The sequence below is a fragment of the Trichosurus vulpecula genome, chromosome 9, assembly GCF_011100635.1.
Source record: "Trichosurus vulpecula isolate mTriVul1 chromosome 9, mTriVul1.pri, whole genome shotgun sequence".
In the NCBI taxonomy this organism is placed as follows: domain Eukaryota; kingdom Metazoa; phylum Chordata; class Mammalia; order Diprotodontia; family Phalangeridae; genus Trichosurus; species Trichosurus vulpecula.
In genome coordinates, this window is record NC_050581.1 from 151,873,386 (window position 1) to 151,898,387 (window position 25,002).

The following is a 25,002-nucleotide window of genomic DNA, read 5'->3' on the forward strand; positions in this document are numbered from 1 at the left end:
GATCAAAAATGTGTATTGATTGCTAGCTAGCGGGTGAGCTGACTCAAAATTATTTAAGCTTTGAGGTTCCTAGATCGAATCTTCTTGTCGGGGTAAAATGAGCACTGGAGGGTTTTAATTATTGATAAACCTTAAAGACAGATTCTGGGTCCATGTGAGTCCAGAGCTTTGACAGGATCATTGAGTGTTAGAGTAATTCTCTATGATTAGTGATGAAAAAGACTATGCAGTCAAAAAACCTTGACATTGAAAGGAGAATGAGAGGGAAGTTTATAGTCTGAGGGACCAAACCAGGTCCACACAGGTGATAGTTGGCTTCTTACTGTTTAAGGTACTAAAGACTCAGGCATATTTTAAGGTAGCTTGGAAGGAATGTAGACATATGGGAGATAATTGAATGTTAAATGGGTGTTGCCAAGGGTAGGGACAGACTGAGAAAAGAGAAATAAAGGATGTTAAGAAAAGCTTAGTTAGCATAGTACTTTTCTCCCAAATAACTCAGAATGTTTCACAACATATTTATATTTTACTCATGATGAGCAGTTAACTGTGAGTTGGACAGAAGGATGGATTCTCGAGGAAAATGATTGTGTAATTCAGACCAACCAAAAAGAGAATGTAGGAAAGGAGATATAACCGTTCTGTAAAGGGAATGAAAAGGATACCCTAAGAGGTTATTTCCACATCAGTGATTTGCTCTTTCATTTACCAAATAATTGCTTTACATAATGGCTTATTCTCCATGTATTTTACAATGTTTAGTTTGGACATTTACTTTGAATTAAGTCTCCCTTTCTGTAATTGGGAAGACAAAGGTACTCCTCAGCTGTTTAGTCTGTAGGATGACAGATTTAAATGTACATATTTCTTTAAGTATCACCTTCATATTATGAAGCTGCAGTGTTATATAACCTATTGCTCTCTGTATTGTGGCGTTTATTGCTTTGGATTTGTGCATATTCCCTAATGTAGTAAGACGTTCTATCCCGATTAAAGCTGTTAGTAAATGAGATCTATTCCATTCAACAACCTTTGTTTTAGTGAGCAATCTATTTTCTCTCCCTCCAGACTCCCACCACCCTTCCCACTGAAAAGAAAAAGAAAATAAAAACAAAGTCCTTGTAACAAATTTGCATAGACAAGATAAACAAATTCCTGTATGTCCATATCCAAAAATCTATTTCCTTCTATACCCCAAATGAATCACTTCTATATTAGGAGGTGGGTAGCATGCATCATCATTGGTCCTTTGGTATCATGGTTGGTCATTCTGTTCGTCTTCTGATCTCATCTTTCAAAGCTGGCTTTACAATGTTGTTGTTACTGAATCAACTGTTCTGTTAGTTCTGTTCACTTCCCAGGTTTCTCTGAAACTGTTCCTTTCATCACTTCTCATATATTATTTGGCCATTCCCCCCAAAGTTGTTTAATTTTGTATTTGTATAACACATAACATATAGTATAATATAAGTGTCACTCCTATGTAAGCACATGACTTGGTTAGTGTTTGATGTAAACTGCAATATAAAGCTATTTAAAATGTAAGTCCTTGTTCAACTAAGTCGATGTATCTATGACTGAATTTTAGTAAATTAAACTGCTTAAGAGGTTAGGCATTTTTGTTTTTTTGTTAAAGTTTAGAATGACATTGAATATTGAAAATTACTCAACCTTTCAGACTAAAGTTGTTAAGACAAACTACCGAGAGTCCTAGAGTTCTGGAAGCGCACAGCAAGACTTTGTGGAAATTGGGATCAGACCTGGGCTGTTCTAGCTAGACTGATGATTTTGTAGAATCTCCTTTTTCCATCTGTCATAACAACTATTCTTACTTTGTGCTACGTACAGATATGTGAAGCAGGCCTTTTATGTCTTCAGATTATTAATAAAAATGTTGACCAGGACAGGGTTGAGATCAGAGCCCTAGCGCATGCTGTGAAATCTCTCTCTAGGTTGCTATCAATCCACTAATTAGAAATCTCTGGGTTCAGTTGTTCCGTTTGCTAAGCTTGTGCCTGGAGATGAAGGTGGGAATCATTCCCAAGAGGTGATCATAAAATCCCTGAAGGAAAGTGTTCATCTACAAGAATCTTTAGACTGATTCACTTTTGTTAAGGAATTAAATTATTATTTAGAAATTGTCTAATGAAATCTGTATAAATATTCTAGACCAAAGGTTCTTAACTTAGGTTCCATGAACTTGGGATTTAAAAAAAAATGACAACAGTATTTCAATATAATTAGTTTTCTTTGTCTTAATGTTATTTTGTGTGTTTTAAAAATTTATTCTGAGAAGGGGTCCACAGGCTTCACCTGACTGCTGCCAAAGAGGTTCATGATACAAAAAAAGGTTAAGAATCCCTGTATATCTAAGGGAATGTAAAGTGTCGAACAAGACCTAATTAAACTGAACCCTTTCTCATTACCTTTAATAAACAATCTAAATTAGATGGAATATTTTGATTTGGGGGGGTTGCAGCTCTTTAAAAATGTAGAGCACACCAGGGCTGTTTTAGAGCATTGTAGATCGCCTTCGTTGATTAGTGGCATAATCATTTCACCCTTAGTTTATGCATCTTTGGTCTTTGAGTAACTAGTGGTCTGTTTCTAATAAAGTTATGATTAAGAGGAAAAATCTTCTTGATAAATGAGAAGCAGGCCCAATGGCCCTAGCTGGGTAATAGCCAGCAAGGAAATTAATAGAACTGGTTTTGTTTTGTGTAGCCAGTGTGAGAAATTAAGTAATAAATAAATGTTAAGCCAACTGAAGTTGTGACTATGTCATATTTGAAAGGGGAACCCTGGGTATATGTTAATATTTATTCACATAAATAAAATACTAAAGATTACTTTACCCAAAGATGGTGTGCTCACAGTATGACAGTGTAAAATGTAGAATTTTTTGTATACCAAGTTGAGACCCGTTAGTGGTATTGGTGCACTTAATCATACTTTTAGGAGGCATTTCTAAAGAACTGTTGTATAATAATTGAGTTGATTCTAGGTGAGCATGAAACAGTAGGACATGGCTTCTGGGCACTGTATGTAAGCCTGAGGCATTGTCTTCCCTGGAAGGGACCTGTTCTATGCTGTAGGGAACCTTTTCCCCTGGGTTGTGGAGTTTAGACCATTGTGAGCCTCAGGTATCTAATGTGAAGCCACCATAGATATGAAGCTAGCCCTTAAGACTTCGACTTGTTAGTGGTTTTGAGCTCTTAGAGAATCTAGTCTCCTGTGTTTTAAGGTATGTCACTAGTTTTGTGAGATCAAAAGCCAGGAATAAAAACTTTTTTTTTAAATTAAATTTATCTTAAGGGGAAAGTATATATTTATAAGAATCAGGGATACAGAGGAATTAATCTCAATGATTAAAATCCAAGAAAATACACATTTTATTTTGCTCCCAAATTATTGAGTCCAACTTTAGGCTAATTATATCAAAGTTCTGTGGCTTCCTAAACTGTCTGTAACTCAATAGATGAGTCTTCGGACTCGTATGAGGCTCTGATAAGCAAAGGGTCTTGCCCGCAGTCACAGGGCTTGTGTCAGAAGTGGGATTTGAACGTGGAGGTTCCTGACTCCAGTCTCACTCCCTGAATAAGCACACTGCCCAGCCATTCTAGTAGGTTCTGCTTTTATGCCTACATGACATTACCATCTAGTGCAATGTAACTTATTCGATGTATTTGTTATTAACTAAGCCAGGGTTTCCTGTGGTGAAGGTGCCCGAGAACAATTAGTTTTTTCTCTTGTCCTAGAATAGGCCAAATGTTATCCATATTAGCTCTTTCTATTTTTGTTTTACATAAATTTATATAAAGGTTCTTGGGACGATTTTAAGACCAGAGAAATATAGGGTTTGCTTTCAGTTTTTCATGCATTCTCTGTAAATTCTCCATTGCTTTTTTGCGTTTTTGGTTCAAGTATTTCCTCGTAGATATAGTTTATATGTACTCAGGACGTTGTTTTTTCTTAATTTTAATAAATAAGTTCTTTCTCTTCTTAAATGTTGTTTGTAAAACTCAATGAGAAATGGAGGGAAGATCCATTCTCGGGAGAGTACTGCTTATATTTCATGTCATATCTTTATTGAGTAGGAAGACTTGGAAAACACATGAATTCTCAGATACTACCTGAGGTGATATTCATCATTCAGTTCCATGGAAGTTCACTACCACCCCAAATTCATGGTTCTTAGAAGTTCATAGTACATACCGAAGTAGTCATTACTTTTTCCCCCTTGATTGTGAAATCTCCTACATCTGATTTCTATAGGAATTCATTCTGATTCAAGGAGTATCACTACATTTCTTTTTTTTTTTTTTTTTTAAGAACCTTTGTATTTTTATTGTTAGGATCCGGGTTACTTGAGAGGGATGAAACGTGAGGAGTGAGTGGCTCCAATACCTGGCCGGCCATGTTTCACAGGCTTGTAGGTGATAGAGAATTCACCCAGGTAGTGGCCGATCATCTCAGGCTTAATTTCTACCTGATTGAAGGTCTTGCCGTTATAGACGCCCACCATACTTCCCACCATCTCAGGCAGGATGATCATGTCTCGAAGGTGTGTCTTTACTACCTCTGGCTTTTCCATGGCGGGCGCCTCCTTCTTGGCCTTCCTCAGACGCTTCAGGAGGGAATGCTGTTTGCGCCGCAGACCCCTGTTGAGTCGCCGACGCTGCCGAGCGCTGTACAACTGCATGAGCTGTTCGTAGGACATGTCCAGCAGCTGATCCAGGTCCACGCCGCGGTAGGTGAACTTCCGGAAGGTTCGCTTCTTCTTCTGCTCCACTTCCGCCATCTTGTCTGCCGTCAGGAAAAAGCCACTACATTTCTATGATTCCCTCCCCCATGGCTTTTTTTTGTATTAATATTTTTAAATTATTAAGTTCTAAATTCTATCCCTCCCTTGTTCCCTTTCCTCCTCCCCGAGAGAGTAAGCAATCAGATATAGGTTATACATGCACAATCACATAAAACATTTCCATATTAGTCATTTTGTACCAGACTTTGAATAAATTAGGAAAAAAATGAAAGAAAGTAAAAAATAGCACACTTCAGTCTTTATTAAATCAATATCAGTTCTTTCTCTGGAGATGGATAGTATGCTTCATCATTAGTCCCTTGGGATTGTCTTGAATCATTGTATTGCTGAGAAGAGCTAAGTCATTCACAGTTCTTCATCGACCAGTATCCCTAGGGTTTTGAATTTGTGTAGAATATTGTTATCTTACTGAAATATCTGAACACACACTTTTAACTTAATTTATGAGTGGATGAGTCAGTGGCATTTGGGTAAGCAGAAGAAGTTTCCCTGGAACCCATCGTATATGATAGATCATAAATAGTCAGCTGCAGCTAGCTTGCCACCTTTGTTCCTGGCATGCTGGGCTTTGTTTAAAACTGAAAAGGGGATAGAAGTACAGTAATTAAGAAATTTGTAGTGTTTGGGTTCTCACTGATGAATGAGTAATAACACTTAGCATCACTGAGGCAGAATATGCTTTAAAATTTATTATAAACTTAAACATAAGACAACCAAATAAGTACATAAAATACGGAATAAGATCTTAAACACAACCCATAGTATCTGACAGAGTAGAATGGAACAACTTAGCAGATGACAAGCATGAAATGGGCTTTCTCAGTGTTCTTTTCTAAGTCTGCCTGAACTATGTTCTAGAGCTTGTGTGTCAGAGGATGGGGTCCACCCTCACCTTAGTCACAAAAGATGCAGACATTTCAATTGAATTAAACAATGAAAAGTAACCTAGGCATGAATTGACTCTTAATCAATTTTAAGGGATTATTGGCACTTTGGGTCATTGGATAAAAGCAGATGACTGCACAAAGGAAGTATCTTGTGATTGGTTGAAACTTAAAACATATCTCTTGAACTACATATACAAACAACAAGTTAGTCAGTGAAGGTCGAAGAACAACAAATTTAGAAGCTGAAGATTCCAGGTCCCTGAGAAGGAATGTGGGTCTTTGTGAATTGTAGATCTGAGGATGCCAGTCAGTTTGCCAACCCCAACAGGGTCCTTGGTTCCATTTCCTTTTCCTTTTTTCTATCTTTTGTTTTCATTTCCCTTTGTCTTTCTTCCCTATCTCTTTTACCTTCTTCTCCCTTTCTGCAGTTGGTAATTATCTTTCCTCCTCTTGGACTTGTCCTGACACTTCATTTGTACGTCTCGTAGGCACTTAACACATCCTATTTTCTGTTATGTTATATGAATGTGTCCATATGTTAGAGGGAGGGTGGCTTAATGGATAAAACACTGGACTTAGAACCAGGAGACCTAGGTCTGAGTTCCAGCTCTAACACCCCCTAGCATTGTGATCACAAACAAGTCAATCTCTCATAGCCTCAATTCTCTCATTCCTAAAATGGAGTTAGAACTTTTATTAAGTTCTTTTAAGATTGTCTTCAGAAGAGTGCTTAGCAAACTTTAAAGTATTATGTAAATGTGAATTATTACTAGCCGAGAGGCTTTTTGAAGTTAGAGGCTATGTAGTTTCTATTTTAAAAATAAGTTTTTATTCATGTTTTCTGTGTCTTTTATCATCATAAAATTATCCCCAAATATCCTTCTCCCTCCCTCTCCCTGAGAGCCATCTCCTATAATAAACAATAATTTTAAAAGAGGATTAAAAAATCAGCCTAGCCGATCCATGCATTGAAAAAGTAAAAAACAAAACACACTAGAGTAATTACACATATAACTCATAAATAATTTCACATTTCTAAAGTTTCATTTTTTAAGACTATGTTTTGAAGTATACCTGGAATCCAGGCGCAATAACTCTGCTAGTAGTGGTGTCATTTACGGACTCAGTTTCCCCAATGGGGATAATACCTACCCCACCTATTTCACAGGGTTAATGAACAGACCAGTGGAAATGTTACCAATATGGTTGTTGAACTGTTCTGGGAAGCTAGCAGCATGAAGAATACAGGGTATCCCAAAGGTGTTAGTGTGACTTTAAAACTTTAATAGCTTAAGATTAAGCCATTAGATTTCACTTAGACTTTTGGGATACCTGTATATACAGCAGGTTAATGAATAGTCTTATAGCCTTGAGAGGGTAACTGCCTTAAAAGGCAAGACATTTGTAAGATATTGTGACATGCAAGATAACCTATAAACAAACTACACAAAAGATCATAGATTTAGGTCTACAAGGGACCTTCGAAATGGTTTAGTCCAATACCCTCATTTTAAAGATGGGAAAACTGAGTCAGGTGAGCTGCTCAAGGGCCCACAGAGTATTTAAAGCTGGGTCCTCTGTGCCTCCAAATCCAGTGTTCTTTTCTCTAGGTGGCATTCAGTCTGGATCACCTGCTAGGGATTTAAGAGCCTGCTCACAGGGTCTTAACTCTGGGAGAAGGGACAAGTGGTGCAAGGTGCGGGACCACATCTGTCACCTTTGGAAGTCTGTCACGATACTATTTCCAATGTTCAATTCACCTTGACAAGTATTTATTAAATACTCACTGTGAGCAAAGCACCGGGAATAAAAATACAAGAAGGAAAAAGTTTACTCCCCCAAAGAATTTACATTCTAGTTGAGAGATAGAAGATTTACACAGAGAAGGCCAGACAGTAGAATCTGAAGAGTAAGAAAGCTGAAACAAGCAGGGGTGGGGGTGGTGCAGGGGGTCCAGGGAGGGAAGCCTCAAAGAGGAAGGGATACAGAGAACCTGCCCATAGAAGGCACCACCTCAGATGAACCTGGAACTTAGGGGTTCTAAGAAGGCAGTTAGGAGGAAGCACATTCCAGCCTTCTGGGCATGAGGCTGTTTGTTGCAATGGTGTGCAGGAGATGAAATTCCAGGGGCAGAGAACAGCAGGCCAATCTGAATGGAAAGTAGAGTGGATGGAAGGGAGAGGACCAGGAAAGGTCCATGGGCCTTCTCACCAAAATGGAAAATGACTCCAGGTTTGGAGACTAGGAGCCCCAGGGTTCACTTGGAGGCTATACTTCCCAATAGGTTTTTATAAAATGAAATTTTGGAAATGGGGAATTGTATATGAATTATATATATGTGGTATGTATCGATATGTGTGTGTATATACATACACACATAAATATTCTAGTGTTTGTTCTTCTTAAATTAGATAATTACTACTTGAGGGCAGATCCCTGTTCCCCCACATACACTAGTGGATGTTTATACTGGAAAGATACAAGGTTTTAGGGCAAGGGCGGGGACCCACAGGCATGATATATGATTCTCAGTTTGATTTTATCAGCACTCTACCTGTTTGCAGATACAGCATGGAGACTCATTTCTTTCCACTGCCTGGTTGGGCTGTGCAGTTCAAAATAACCTCTGAAGACGTATGAATAAAGACTATTTTTAAAAGCTATAGGTAATCTATTAACTGAATTTACAATTCAATTGATGACTTTCTTTCACAGACCAAATGACCATCAGAGCAGCTAAAAGTGCTTTTTACCTCTACTAACATCTGAGAACTTAATGAGCTCTCTTTCCAGTATTTCTGCTTTAAAAAAATTTTGATGTTTAATAACCATCAACAAAACAAATCATCAAATAAGTATGCAAATAATGAATGAAAATCTTGCATAGGGCTCTTAGTACTTGATATGGTAAGTGAAAAACAAACAAGAAAAGAAGATTCTTTTGTTCTGTGCCCTGTTCAGAACTGTCAAACTCTCTCTCCCTGCCTCCTTTCTTCCCTTCTTTTCCTTTCCTTCCTTCCTTCCTTTTCTTCCTCCCTCCCTTCCTTCACTCCTTCCCTCCTTCCTTCCTTTCTTCCTTCCTTCCTTCCTTCCTTCCTTTCTTCCTTCCTTCCTTCCTTCCTTTCTTCCTTCATTCCCTCCTTCCCTCCTTCCTTCCTTCCTTCTCTCCTTCCTTCCCTCCTTCCTTCCTTCCTTCCTTTCTTCCTTCCTTCCTTCCTTCCTTCCTTCCTTCCTTCCTTCCTTCCTTCCTTCCTTCCTTCCTTCATTCCTTCCTTCCTTCCTTCCTTCCTTCCTTCCTCCTTTTCTTCCTCCCTTCCACCCTTCCACCAATGGGCATACTGTTCTATTTCCCACTGATTTTGCTGTCTATCCTCTTGTAAATAAAGGTCTTTCCCTATTTCCATGTATGCTTCAGAGTGATCACTTTATGACACCATAATACTTAACTGCAAATTTTGTGGGATCATAGTGGTGATTTCAGTGGTACAAGAAGCTCTGGTGAGAAAACTCTTTGACCTGCATTTCATATAGCCTTAGAGAGTTTGCAGGGCGGTGGGGACCCACTTAAAGAGACCTTAGGTTTGGCTCTTTTTCTTTCCCTGAAAGAGAATACAAAGATACTCAGTGTACAATGTAGGATAAGTATAAGGCTGCTGTTTATTTTCTCCACTACAAAATAAATGTTTAAAACATAAAAGACTCAGAAGCATGCACTGAGCAAGACTTTAAAAAATGGTAGAGGGTAACCTCTGACTCCTATTTTATTCTCCCAGTAGGTTGCTACCTCAATTTATGAGGTGAGACTATTGAATAGGTGTTTTACCCTCAAAACAGCTCTACCCTTTCCAGGCAACTCCCTTAAGGTCCATATCTTTTGGCAAGCTGGGGCATGGTCTGGGCTCATCTTCCTGGTGCTGGTTATCTTCTCCAAAAGGGGTGTAATCACGAAAAAGTTCTTCCTGCTGCCAGTCAACTCCAACTGAAGACCTCAGGAACCTTTACACTTCTGAGGTAGCCAGTCCTGAAAGGTCCATCTCTCAGGATCACAGTTTTGGTTATCTGTGCCCAGGAGAAGAACCACAAACAGGAGAGGCAGCCAGGAGCTGAAGTCTGGGCTTTGGCTCACTGCCATGGATAAGGAGAAGAGTAATATTTGCCCACACTTGGGAGGGCCAGAATCCCCACTTGTCACACAGGAAGAAGAGAGAGCATCAGAAGGTAGAGTCACTCCTGTTAAGGTCTCCAGGCTCAGTGATCAGTTCTCTTTTATGTGCCCTCTCCATCATGAAGGCCAAGGGATTGTTGGGGTGCTTTGAAGTCCTTCTGCACTGAGCTTGTGTATCCCCAGAGGTGGCCAGAGAAGCTCAGATCAGCTTTACAGAATGGCTTCTGGTATATTTGTATAATTAGACCCATCAATTTTTTGTGTCCAATAATGTCTTCTATTTGTTTAAATGATAAAAATGTTTCCTCTCTCCATAACTGAGACAAATGTTCCTTTCTTCTAGTTTTTTTTCCTTTTTAATATATAGATACTGAGGAGAGCACCACATTCTCCACCACCACTACCTTGTTTCTGTCTAATGTAAATTCCCCCGCACCTCCAGTCCTCTCCGCTTCACCCCTATGCAGCTGGGAGTGGTTGTGCAGGTTGCCCAGTGCTTGTTTTAAAACCACTTCAGGCAGGAAGGGGGAGGGCTGGTATAACACAACTGGAAAAGAATAGCTCCTAGTCTTCACACTGAGGGATTGGATTTCATGCTTTTTAGGTCCCTGCCAGTCCTAACAATCTATGGCTCTGTAATTCTAAGTGTGTTAGATAGATTTGTGTTCTTGTAATCAGCTGGCCCTCTCGGCCGCTGCTGTGGAACTGCAGCATCCAGATGATGCTACCAGTCATGGAATGAGTGTGTAATTACCCTGCAGAAGCGGCTTTCCGGGTGGTAGCTAGGACGTGTCGTGACTTGGTGTTGAAACTTGCCTCTGTTCTGGAAAATGATTTGGGAGTTGAGGAGGATTCCACTTGGTAACATGTGGTTATTGAAGAGGCAGATGTTCTTGGCACGTTAAAGTTAGAATGGGGTGGCTTTTAAAAAGAAGAAAAAAGCAGAATGTCCATTTCTCCAATATAAAGCAGGCTACAATAGTAAGAAACATGTTTTTCCTGCCCAGGCATTTATATTAAGAGTCAATGGATGCCTAGAGTTTCAAGTTACTTGGGTGTGAAAAGGTGACAATTCTACGCGATCTAATGCTTTGTACCAGTTCTTAGAGGGAGCCTTCTGCTGGTAAACTGCCCCCTCTCCCTGAGAAGATGCCTTATGTGCTAAGGCCCTTGAAAGGGTGACTATATCAGATAGGAACACTTGCTTTTTGTGTGTCAAGGACCCCTCTGGTGGCCCAGTAGACTCTCAGAATAATGTCTTGGTGTCTACATTCAGATTGGAAGGAAATGCTAAATGTCAGTTAAAGGTCAGTGAAAATAAAGATACAATTTTTTCCCCTAAGTTCACAGGCCCTTTGAAATCTATTCATTGACTCCTTGGGAGTCCAAGGACCCAAGGTTAAGAATCAATTCCTTTAGCTAAAATATCTTTATACTTTCAGAAAAATGAAAGACATATTAGTTTCTTAATTCTATCATTTTTCTTTCTTGATAATGTCTCAGAATTTGAGAGTTAGAATGGACCATAGACATCTAATGCTGTATCTAATACTATTAATACATAGAAAGTTGGGCAAAACCCATCACCACTATGCATCATGACTCTTCTGTCAAGTCACCTTGAGCATTTTGAAGACAGTGGCTAAACAAACTTGCCTCTGTCAAAGGCATCTGGGTGATGGTGAATAGAGCTTTGAGCCTGGAGTTGGGAAGACAAGTTTAAATCTGACCTCAGATACTTAGTTATGCAACCCTGGGCAAATAACTTGGCCTCAGTTTCTTCATCTGTAAACTAGGGATGATAATAGTAGCGCCTTCTTCCCAGGGTTGTTTCAGGGAACAAATGAGACAATATTTGTAAAGTGCTTACTTAGCACAGTTCCTGGCACGTAGTGGCTTAATATATGTTTCTTGATTCTGAATCTTACTCTCTTTACTTCCCCCGTTTTCCTGTATTATAAGGCAATAGAAAGAATTAGTTTTGTAAAATGTCAGGGTGTAACCCTTATTTTTCAGATTCAGAAACTGAGTCCCCGAGAGGTTGTAGCTTGTTTAAATCAGTATTCTTGTTGCTTAAGGTCCTCTATAGGCGGGAGAACTGGGATTTGAGCCCGGCTTTCTGGTTCATTCTGCAGTGTTTGTTCTCTTACACCACCCTCCCTCTGTGACTACAAACCAGCTTTAGGATTCTGGGAGGCGTGGTGTGGGAATTAAGAAGTGAAGATCTGACCTTAGGGTGTAGTTAACCAGAAAGTAATGCTTGGAATGACCGCATTGAAAGCTTTTGCCAGAATTCTAGGCAAATACCATCATCTTATGAAAAATGTGAGGCATTCTAAAAATCCATTTTTAAAAGAGAACTAGCCTGTGATGCTGGTCTCTAATACAGTTTCTGGTTTCCATGGAATTTTACTGGTTGAGGTTAAAAATGTGTATTTTATGGATGTTATAATTGCAGAATGAGACCTTGTAGCTTATTGCTGGTTTAAGCAATCCCTGAATCCTGGTGAAATATTATTTTTTCTTTTTTTCTCCCTAAGTCATACCCAGTGGATTAATAATTGAGAGGGTGTGTATGTGTGTGTGCGTGCGTGTGTGCGTGTGTGCTCACGCTGCGCATGCTGTTAAGCATGTGACTATGACATAAGACACATATTCAGTAGTAAAAATGTGACATTATTTATATGTACATTTTGGAGAAAGGCCAACATTACTGCATGAAATTTCAGTGAAGCAATTCTAGAAAAACCTCATCTGAAGTCTCTGAAGTCAGTCTCAGTCTTTGGGAGACAACTGAAGATCTTTTAAAATCACACAACTGAAAGGGACCTTAGGGAACATTTAGTCTAGCATCTGCATTTTTCCATGAGAAGTCCAGTTCAGAAAGGTTAAGAGACTTACCCAAGGTCACATAGCTAAAATGACATAACAGGAACTCATATCTAGCTGGTCTGACTCAGAATACAGGGGTTTTCCCACTACAAATACACTGTTCCTTTTTTCCAATTACATGTAAAATTTTTAACATTCATTTTTTTTAAACATTTAAGTTTCAAATTCTCTCCTTTCCTCTCCTCCTCCATCATAGAGAAGGCAGGCAGTTTGATATAGGTTATACATGTGCAGTGAGGCAAAACATATTTCCATATTAGTCATGTTATGAAAGAAAACAAAGACCGAAAAGAAAACCCACAAGAAAAAGAAAGTTAAAAAAAAAGAATGCTTTGCTCTGTATTCAGACTCCATCAGTTCTTTCTCTGGAGGTAGATAGCATTTTTTCATTGTGATTCCTTTGGAATTTTCTTGGGTCTTTGTATGGCTGAGAATAGCCAAGTCATTCATAGTTAAAAATCATTCAGTATTGCTGTTATTGTATGCAATGTTCTCCTGGTTCTGTTCACTTCACTCAGCATCAGTTCATGTAAGTCTTTCCAGGTTTTTCTAAAATCTGCCTGCTCATCATTTCTTATAGGACAGTAGTATTCCATTACAATCATATACCACAACAACTGTTGATGGGCTTCCCCTCAATTTCAAATTCTTTTATGTTGTTTCTTTTAAAAAAGATCAGACATGCCTTTCAGAAGAACTCCAAAGTGCCTTTTGTAGGCATTATCCATTCTCACAACCTTTTTAACAAAGGATATATAGAGTGTATACATGTAATATACATGTATATTATGTATTGCACATATAATATACACACATTACACATATATAGCAAAACCTCATTAAGATTACATTTTCTTTTCTTTAAATCAGGACCATCTCAGATAATTCTGAACATATTGTGATATGATGGTGATGATGATAGTCATAATAACAGCTAGTATTTATATAATGCATTAAGATTTGCTAAGTGGGGGCAGCTAGGTGGAGCAGTGAGTAGAGTACCGGCCCTGGAATCAGGAGGACCTGAGTTCAGATCTGGCCTCAGACATTTGTACTAGCTGTGTGACCTTGGGCAAGTCACTTAACCCCAATTGCCCTGCCAAAACAAAAAGACATTATCTTATTTGATCCTAACAACAACCTTGTGAGGCAAGTTGTCCCTATTTTACAGATGAAGAAACTGAGAGACAGTGAGTGACTTGTCCAGGAATAAATATATAGCTAGTTAGCGTCTGAGGCAAAATTCAAATTCAGGTCTTCCTGACTCCACCTCTGGCACACTATCTGTCGTATCAGTCTAACAGCATTTTACACTAAGTCAACCAAGTATATTAGATATTAGTAATTGTATTAGTAACTTATTATATGATATATTATAAATTGTTAATGCCTATCATTGCTAATATACTAAATATGAATATACTAATATAATATTCATACCTAGTACATTAGTAATAATGGACATTAATAAATTCCCCAAGAAGTCAGTTGAACGTCGTCTTCCTTAGGTCCATTGATTCTGGAGACAATAACGGCTTCCCTTGTCCCTCTTCACTGATTTAGCAGTTTTGCCATGGGACAGTCAGTCTCAATTTTTCCTCTATGGATTGACTATAGAATTGTAAATTAGGGAGCGACTTTAGAGCTTGGGATTCAATGAAAAGCTCTATTACATTTACAGCAAGCAGGCAGCCTTTGCTTGAAGATATCCAGTAATGGAGAATTCCTAACCTCCCAAGGTCCGCATTCCATTTGTGGATAGTTCTGATTATTAAGACACTTTCTTCATTCTGAGCGGAAAATCTGCCTGTGTGCAGCTTCTACCCCCGGTCCTAATTCTGCCCTTTGAGGCTAAGCAGACCTCTTTCCATTGAACAATCCTTCAGATATTTGACTTCTCAGGTCTTCTTTTTCCCAGGCTAAGCAGTTCTTCTAAGGCGTAGTTCTGAAGCTCTTTACTGCCTGGTTACCCTCCTAGGCATTCTACAGATTGTTAATGTTCTTCCTAAAATTTGGTATCCAGAACTGAACAAAATATTCCAGACATAAACTGATTAACCAACAAGTGTTGATTAAGCATCGACTACTATGTGCTAGGCCCTGTGTGGTAAGCTCTGGGACGGTATAGGGTGAGATTATCACTTCCCTTATTCTAGACACCCTATTTCTGTTAATGTACACTACATATGCAGTTTTTTTTTTTTTTTTGTTGTTGTTTTTTTGTTCTCATATTAAAGCATTGACTCATTGGCCTTTTAGGACAGCAAAATCCCTAGTTCTTTTCCACATAAACAGCTTTCTAGCAATAAGACCCTGGAGTCATAGATCTAGAGCTGGGTGGGCCCCCAGAGGCCAGCTAGTCTGTCCCCTTCATTTTGTCTTCTATTTATGAATGGCTTTACTTTTGACCTCTGTTCATTTTCCTCTTATTGATTTGTTCCAGCTTTTTGAGATGTACTTTGATCCAAAGTTGTCACCCAATGTATTAACTTTCTTACCAAGGGATAAAGCTCTGGGTCATTCCCAACTTTGGTAAACATTACTTCATCTAATTCCACAATAGTCTCTTTAGACAACTTTGCCTTTTTTTTTTTCTTCAATGGAATAATTTTCTACTGCATTATCAGATTGGTTCTTGGGAGCCTCCTGTCCAACATTCCTTTTGGATTTCAAGCCATCCACTTTTCTTTTTTCAAATTTTTATTTTATTTTTCACTTAACAAGCATCTCTTTTCTGTCCCTCTCATTCTTTTCTTCATATTCAATTTTTTTTTAAAAAAGAAAGAAAAAAAATCGTTGTAACAAATATGCATAGGCAAACAAAACAAATTCCCACATTGGTCATGTCTAAAAAGGTATATTTCATAGTTATCTGCTTTTTTAGATTCTGGCATACAAGAAGTCACATTATCCCATGTGATTGCCTCTTTGCTTCGTTTAATAAATTGATTACCTTTACATAGCACTTTCAGGTTTGCAGAGGTTATCTCATTCAATCCTCCAACAACCCTGGGAAGTAGGTACCATCATTATTCCCATTTTACAGATAAGGGGACTGTAGCAAAGAGAGGTTAAATGACTTGCCCAGGGTCAAACAGCTAATAAATATCTGAGGCAGAATTCAAATTCAGGTCTTCTTCACTCGAAGAAGATCAATCAACTAATTAACATTTCTTGAGTGCCTATTATGTGCCAGGAAGGGCAGCTGGGTGGTGTGGAGTGTATAGAGAGCTGGAGCCTGGAGTCAGGAAGAGTCATCTTCCTGAATTCAAATCTGGCCTCACACACTTCCTAGCCATGTGACCCTGGGCAAGTCACTTAACCCTGTTTGCCTCAGTTTCCTCATCTGTAAAATGAGCTGGAGAAGGAAATGGCAAACCAATCCAGTGTTTTTGCCAAGAAGACTCCAAATGGGGTCACAAAGAGTTAGACGCTACTGAACAACAACCACCACAGCCAGGCACTGAGCTAAACACTGGGAGCACAAAAATAGACAAAAGACAGTTCCTGCTCTCCTTAGACTTTCATTATTGTGATTAGTACTAGTACTACTACTTTTAATAATGGATTTTCATTACCTTTGACCAGGATGATCACCATTACTAATTAAATCTCATTTTCTTCAGGCTGTCATGGAAAAGTTGATTGTGAATTCTAAGAATGTGTTTTTTTTTCTTTTTCTTAAATAATCAGCTTTGACTAGACTACACACTTAGTGTGGCATTTCCCATTCAAGGCTGTTATTTATGTACTGGGGTGGAGGGGGGATTGGTTCTTTCCCCCCTCCTAAACTGCTCTTCTTGCTGAAAAGCAGATCTAGAATTAATCTGACTTTAAGCCTCTGAGTTGGAGAAAAATAAAAATTGTGCCAGCATTCTTGTGTAAAGTCATCCAGTTGATTGCCTGGGGATTTAAAATATCTCCACATTAGAAGTACTGTCCTTAGCAGGTAGAACAGGTTTGTCCTGAAAGATAGCAGGGAGCCAGATTTTCTTTTCTTTTTAATTAACAGCCCGAATTAAGGTAATGATGTTGAAATGGTTGTAACAATTTCCATAAGTTTTTTTTTTGTCTGTGTTTAAATAATCCCATGATTTTTAGAATCCCAGGGTCCAGTGCATAGAGTGATCAAACGTTAAAAATATGTAAGGGGCCTTAGCAGACATTCAAGCCAGATTCTTTTATAGGTGACTAATCGAAGTTTGTGAGATGATCCATTTTGTTACCTGTTACTTGAAATAACTAGGGTACAAATTAATGTACCTAATGACAGTCCCCAAATTAGTGTGTTTGGAGGACAGCTTATATGTAGACCTTGGTTATTTTAGTTTTAGTGTGGTAAATTTTTGTTTTGTTTTTTTTCTTTTTTTTTAGCAGTATTTTACTTCAAATGATTGGGGTGATCCTCCGTCACCCTTTATGTCACTGGAGACTATTGAGCCGTTTAATTCAACAAATTTAATCATGATCGGCTCTAGAGCTCCTCTCTGTACTTCTGAGAAAGGTGAGGAGCCCATTCTAAGCTCCACCTTTCTTGAGGAAGAGATCCATAGCAGGAGGGTGGCTGACTTCCTGGTACATAAATGTCTACCTGCTGGGTGGGGCTGCTTTAAAAGTCACTAGGCCAGCTTGGGGAGAAGGAGGGGGAGGCCTCAAGGGAGAAGAAACAGGAAAAGGTATAGGAGCTTAGAAAGCCAAATGGGAAAACTAGCCCTTGAGTACAACATACTTAGTGATGTCACCCTCTGCCCTTTCAGAAGGGAATTTTAGGACATTTATACATGGGAAACATTATAACTTTTCATGTTTCTTTTGGTTTAATAAAGTATATGACAATAATTTAGAAATATATCTAAAATATATATGTAAATATCAAAGTATACTTAAAGCATATAATTATAAATATAGAAATATCCAATAATATATAAATAATAAAACATACCTATCAAATTATATATGATAATATACAAATATCTAATAATACATAAATAATAAATACATTTAACAAAGTATATAACATTATAAATTTACACATATCCAATAATGTATAAATAAAATATACTTAACATAATAAAATATAAATGTATTAATATAAGTGCATAATAATAAAATATACCAGATAAATTATGTAATAAAATACATTAAACAAAATCTATAACATGTAATAGTATAGTAGTACAACTATCTAATAATGTATACAATATATTTAATAAAATATATAACATATAAATAAAACATACTTAATAAAGAATAGAATATAATAAATATATAATATATAAATAATAAAATATATTTAGCAAAGTATATAATAATAGGGTTGCTGGTGGCACAGTGCCACAGTGCCAAGCCTGGAGGCAGGAAAACTCTTTCTGAATTTAAATCCAGCCTCAGATGCTTACTAGCATTGTGACCCTGGGCAAGTCATTTAACTCTCTTTGCCTCGGTACCTCAGCTCTAAAATGAGCTGGAGAAGAAAATTGCAAACCTCTTCCAGTATCTTTGCCAAAAAACCCAAATGGGGGCATAAAGAGTCAGACACGATTGAAACAACTAAACAACAACTAACATGGTACTAAATATAAAAACATTTCATAATATGTAAATAATAACACATTTAATAAATTTTATACTAATATAGAATAATGTAAATAGTAAAATATCAATAAAAGTAGATAGTAGCATATGATTAATACAAAATAACATATAGTCATGAGAGCATAGATCTAGAGATGATAAGGTATTTGGGGGTCTCCTCGGGTGGTATCTCTGAACACTTCAGGGATGCATAGCATCTGTAATCTGAGGTCCACAGTATTCTCTCCCTGACACAGAGATACTCCAGTAACAGGCAGGTGGCCTTTGAGAGTTTGGGAATCTGTGGGCCAATGACCAAAACGTGGTGCTGACTCTCTCCGGACTCAGCGAGGCTGCTCCTTCCTCAGACAATGAGCACACTGTAAATGTTGGCCCAGACTCAAAGCCTTTCCAGCTTGGTGAGGCTTGTCGGTGCTTGTGCTTTGCCAAGAGAACCTTTGAGAACCCAGGGTAGTTATGGGTAATATTTAAAATCTCCCAGAGAGCAAGTCTGTTTTGACTCCAGGCAAGAAATTCCCCTCCAGCCTCTTTCCTTGTTCCCCAACTGATTGATATTTTCCTCGTGTGGATTTTCTTTTCGACGCCTGCATGCATGGGCAGGAAGTTGCCTCTTCGTGCCTGTGTGTATGTATGTGTGTGCCCACTCACACACAAGAGCGTGTTTGCTCTCCCCGCTCTGCCCAGCCTCCCATCGGGCTGGCTTTGCCCACTCCACGTTCTCACTCTACAGGTTGCTGGCTGACAGTGCTGGATGAAGAGGCCTTGGCAGCCTGACAGGTGTAGGGAGGCTTGTTGAGATTTGAAGTCCATATTCAATGTGCAGTTTTTAGAGCGAGGGAAAACATTCCAATTCCACCGTTTGGCAAACAGCGTGGGCTACGGCTTTATCTTGTAAGAGTTAATCAAAAAGGCTTTGGGAGAACACAGTAGCAGCCACCAACAGCCTTTATCCTGAAGCCAGGAAGAAAGGGAAAGGTGGGAAAGTGTTCCCTGGTTTGCAATAACCCAACTTTTATTAAGTGACTACTATGTAAAATACTGTAGTAGGGCTGAGAACACAAGGACAAAATACAGAAATACCGTTGTATGGTAGAAAGAGTCAGAGCACCTGAGTTCCAAACCTACCCTTTTTCCTTATTACCTGAGTGACCTTAGGCAAGCAAGTATTTTAACTTCTCTGAATTGAGTTATCATATCTGTAAGACAAGGGGGTTGGGCTAGGTGATCTCTAAGGATACTTCCAACTCTAAATCTGTGGTCTTATGATCAACCCCCCCCCCAAAAAATCCTTCCCTTCTTATAGAGCTTATCTTCTATTGGTGGGACCAAGCACATAAAGCAATAAACAAACAAATGAATAAGTAAGTGAATGAATAAATAAATGAATCAATAAATGAATAAACAGAAAATTTTCTTTTTGAGAAAAGAGATCCCTTACAAGTAGTGGGATCAAAAGAATATTCCAAGTTGAGTCCTGAAGGAAGCTGTGACTTCTAAGAGGGAGCATGACCTGTGTCTTTGTAAAGATGATATGCTGAGTTAGTAGTTAACAACAAATAATTTAGTTTGGTTGGCACGTAGAGTGAGGGAGGAATAATATGAAATTAGGAAATGTCATCTGGAATTAGATTGGGAAGAGCTTAACCTTTGTAACCCTATGTATTTTATTTTGTGCATTTATATACATAAATCTGAGGAGTCCATGGGCTTCATGAGCTGGCCACAGGGGTCCACAACACAAAACAGGTTAAGGACCTCTGACCTAGAAGTAGAAGGGGCCTTCTGAATCACCTAGTCCAACCCGCTGTTTTTTTAGATGAGTTCTTGAGTGATTTATACAAAGTCACACATGGTGAGAACTGAGTGACAGCCAAAATCTGAATCCAGTTCTTCTGTCTCCAAATCCAGCACTGTCTTCAGAGGGAAGTACTTCTAGTATGACATTTCTAAAGGGTAATATGGTTTTTGGACATATTGCTTGAGGAAGAAAGAAAAAGGGAAAAACTGTCCACTGAAACCTGATTTTAAGTGAACTAGCTGCTAGCTTTTACTTACTTACAGGTACCCCTGGCGTAGTAGGGTCACATCCTACCTATGAGAGGTATGGGCTCTGTGTGACTTTGGGTAATCTCTTAACCTCTCAGTGTACCCAAGTAATTCTGTAAGATAACTTGAGAACAGATGCTCATCTGCACTGGTAGAAGGCATTTCTTTACTGGAAATCCTTTCTACCAGTGCAATCATCAAAACAAACATACTATTCTTTGTTCAATTTCCAAGAACATTTACTGGCCATCTAGTATTTTTAGGAACCTATACAAAGAATGCAGAAAGAGACAAGTGCATAGAATTTATATTTGTAACAAATAACATACAGACTAATGCTGACTGATCTTCCTGTCTCCAGCCTTTCCTTGTCATCAGTAGATCCTATATATTTTTGTCAGATTAATCTGCCTAAAATACTCTAGTCTCTTTCATCATATTATTCCCATGCTGTGTGTTAGAACTTTTTTCTTCTCCTTTTCCAGAAAATTTATGATTTTTGTTTCAGGACACAGAGCTACTTAATTTTGGGCTTGAAAACTCTCTTAGATAAAATGGTACTAGGTATAAGTTATAACCAAAACTGTAAGAACAAACTCCCATCGAAGTGTTCTGAGACAGTAGTGGTATTGGAAAAGGAAAGGCCTTCATTTCAAATTGTTAATATAGTCCAAGAAAGCAGATAATGAGGAAAACACAGGGCAGGGAACCTTTCTTTAATGGTAAACCAAGACAGAGATTATTGGTCCCTTAGGTTCAATAAATAGGCATTTAATTAGAGAGTACATTTGAAATATAGTAATATAGTGCTTGGTGCAGGCTTAGTAAGTTTCAGTGAATGAGTGAAAATGACAAAGAATTATTTTACATTCTGCTTATGATTTTCTGGGTTGGGTCCAATAAACAACAGTAAGTTTTACAGTCTTTTTTCTTGGCTTTTCCCTTCACCCATCCCCTTATTTCTTAGTTACCTAGAAGTCAGAAACCAGAGGCAAAGTCTTCTCTTTTCTGGGAAACCCTGTAGCACGCATAAAACTCATATTGCTTATTATAATTTGGTTGACACTCTACCTATGACTGTGGGGTCTGCAGATAGATAAAATGTGTCTTCAATTGTACATTGCATTCTATGTCAAAATCCCTTGGAAACATTGCTAATGTCACTTTTTTTGTTGTTATTTGAGAAAGTGCTACAAACATATTTAAAGCAGATTAGAATTAAAGAAAATACTTCCCGTAGAAAACTCGAGATTTTCTTAACAATTAGCTTATGTGCTACAGTTTTTCTCTGAGTAAGCAACAGGTTGGATGTACAAATCATCCTGACTAAAGTTGGGAATCTATGTTAGTTGATCATGGAGGTTATGGAGGTATAAATTATGCCTTTAAGTTCAAGCTAAGTCATTTGACTTTGGCTTTTTAATGTGTGTGTGTTTTTAAAATTTTTAAATCTTATTTTTTGGTATCTTTCTCTCTCCCCTCCCTCTTCCTTCTAACATAGATTTTAAAGAAAAAGGTGGGGAGGGGAAGCAGTTCAGCCAAACCAACCAAAAGATCAGCTCTGTTTAACAGTATATGCAGTATTCCCTACCCATTGTCCTTGCCCCTGCAAAGGAGAAGGAGAAGAATTTTGTCATATTTTCTTAAGGACTGAGCCTGGTCATTATAATGACATAGTTTATTTTTTTTGTTGTTGTTCTTATTTTTGTTCTTTGCTCTTTTCACTGTCATCACGTAGCTTGTTTTTCTGGTTCTTCCTTACTTGACTTTGCAGTATTTCGTAGGTCATCCTTTGCTTCTCTGAATTCTTCATATTTATCATTTCTTACAGCACTGTCATATTCAGTCACATTTTTGCATAGAATTTGTTTAGTCATTCCTCAGCTGATGGGCTCCTGCTTCGTTTCCAGTTCTTTGCTACAGCAAAAATCCCTGCTATGGATATTTATATACTGGGACCCCCTACTACTGCCTGGGGCACCACCAACTTCCCATCGCCCCAGGCTAGTGACCTGTGTCTTCCTTAGCTCCTCACTCTCTCTCCAGTGTCATCAAGTCCTGTTGATTTTATTTTTGTGGCATCTGTCCTATACTCCCCCTTCCCTCCTCTGGCATTACCGTTACCCAGGTGCAGGCTCTCATCCCTTCCTGCCTAGACTGTTGCAAAAGCCTGGAATAGACCAACTAGATCTTCCTGCCTCAAGTCTCTCCCCACTCCAGTCTGTTTTCCACTCAGCTCTCAAAAGTGCAGATCTGATCATGCCATCCCCTTATTCATTTAACTTCATGGCTCTCCATTACCTCCAAGTTAAACTAGAAAATCCTCAATTTGGCATTCAAAGCCTTTCACAACCCGGCCCCTTCTTCCTTGTATCCTGAGATCAAGTGATAGTGGCCTCCTTGTTGTTCCTCAAACAAAACTCTCCATCTCCAGGCTATGGGCATTTTCACTGGCTGTTCTCCAGTACCTGGAATCCCCTCCCACCTCACCTCCACTTTCTGGCTTCTTTCAAGTCCCAATGAAAACAACTTCTGCAAGGAACTTTCCCACTTGCCCTCCATTCTAGAGCCTTCCCTCTGTTGATTATCTCCAGTTTATCCTGGCTATAGCTTGTTTGTACCTAGTTGTTTTCTTAGTTCCTCCTCCATTAGACTGTGAGCTTCTTGAGGGCAGGGACTGTCTTGCCCTTCCTTGTATCTATGTTGTTTGACAGTGCCTGGTATATAGTGGGAGCTTAATAAACACCTATTGATGGCTTGTTTGATTTCTTTCCATTTTGACCTTTCTGAAAACAGGCAATTAAAAGCTTAAAAATGATTCTTGTAGTTTATAGTAAAAAAAAAAAAGAGAGAGATTAGATATAGAACATTTTCAGCTAGGAGTCTGTAGCAGCATGCCTAATTCATAGGGAAATTTATTGAAAAAGGTTGTCATCTTGACAGGCAAATATTGTATACCATTTATGGCAATACTTCTCTGAACCTTAAATATAATCATAGGTTTCATTAAAAGCAGTATAGTGCTCTGATCACTAGGAGGACAGACCTAATTACCTTCATTTCTGTTCAGATCCTGGAGTAGTTTCTTTAGTTCTGAGAATTTTATTTTAAGAGTAACTAGAATGTGCCCAAAGGAAAGTGCCAGGATGGTGAGGAGTTTGAAAACTCCTTAGGGGGAATGACTAAATGAAATGGAGATGTTTTAAAGAAGACTAAAGGACTGGGAGGGCAGGGAATGGGGAGGTGGGTGGAGAGACCATAGCGAATCCAAGATTTGTTTTGTGTGAATTCAGAGGGCAGAATTAAACCAGTGGGCAGCAATGTCAGGGAATCACATTTTAGCTCCATAAAAGGAAGCTGTTTCTAGTAATTCAGGCTGTCTATTAATGTATCGAACTGCCTTTTGAGGTAGTGAACTGATTTCAATTAGATAATTTCTTGGGAACATTTCTGTAATTTTATGCATTGGGCTGTGAATTGCTTGAATAAAATGACCACCACCCCAATTGGATACTTTCCTGTCACTTATTTCAGAAAATTAGAAATCTACATGCAGGAACTTTGAATATCACTCCTCAATGTACTCTTGTGTGATCTGTGTGTATTGGTGAGTCCAAACCATCCTTGAACAGGAAGATGTTCTATGAAACCCTGGTAGTCCAAAAGCCCACTTGAAGACCACCAGTGGATTGGGAGCCCACCATTTCCTCAGACATCCCGTTGGACTTTTAGGCAGTTCTAATCATGGGGAAGTTGCACTGAACTGAACTCTACCTCCTTGTAACTTCTACCCATTGTTTTAGTTATGCTCTGTGGGGCCAAACAGTATAAGTGAGGTCTTTTTCTACTCTAGCCCTTACCGTACTTGAAGACAGTTATTACATCTTTTCTGAGGTCTTCTCTTCTCCAGCTGAAGCATCCTAGTTTCTTTAGCCATTCCTTATGTGATCATCAATCTTCTCACCGTCTCAGTTACCTCCACTTGATTGCACTTTAGTCTAGTTGATGCCCTTTCTGAAATGTGGCTTCTCAAACTGAAAACTATTCCGGCTGTGATCTGGTCAGGGCAGAATACAATGAGACCATAACTCCTCATTCTGAATGCTTTTGGTTCAGCTAGGTGACGTTGTGGATAGAGCACTGGCCTTGGAACCAGGAAGACTCATCTTCCTAAGTTCAAATCCAGCCTCAGACGCTAGCTGGGTGACACTAGGTAAGTCACCTCAGTTTGCCTCAGTTTCCTCATCTGTAAAATGAGCTGGAGAAGGAAATGGCAAACCATTCCAGTATCTTTACCAAGAAAAACCCAAATGGGGTCTTGAAGAGTCAGACGCAACTGAAACAACTGAACAACAACAAAGAGTGACTTTACTGGGGGTTTTTTGTCCATCATGTTTCTATATTAATCTTATTTATAGTCCACTTAACCCCCAAACCTTTAGCATCTCTTTTATTCTAACTTAGTTGATTTTTTTATGCAAATGTAGGCTTTATATTTATTAACATTAAATTTCATTTCATTATATTTGACCTATTGCTCTTTTAAGCCTGCTAAGGTCTTTTTTGTTCCTCTGCTATCCAACATCCTAGTT

The 25,002-nt window shown here is 38.6% G+C and overlaps 1 protein-coding gene across 1 annotated transcript; it reads right to left on the bottom strand.

The window, feature by feature from the left end:
• Window positions 1-4,348: 4,348 nt before the first annotated feature.
• LOC118831282 (40S ribosomal protein S15-like) lies at window positions 4,349-4,820 on the bottom strand. Its single transcript, XM_036738540.1, has one exon. It carries the CDS (start codon window positions 4,799-4,801, stop codon window positions 4,364-4,366), a length of 438 nt encoding a protein of 145 aa, XP_036594435.1. The 5' UTR covers window positions 4,802-4,820; the 3' UTR covers window positions 4,349-4,363.
• Between the last annotated feature and the right edge of the window lie 20,182 nt (window positions 4,821-25,002).

What these genes read in the sequence shown, in the direction of transcription:
- LOC118831282 (XM_036738540.1), bottom strand. Translation starts at nt 4,801, where the DNA reads ATGGCGGAAGTGGAGCAGAAGAAGAAGCGAACCTTCCGGAAGTTCACC.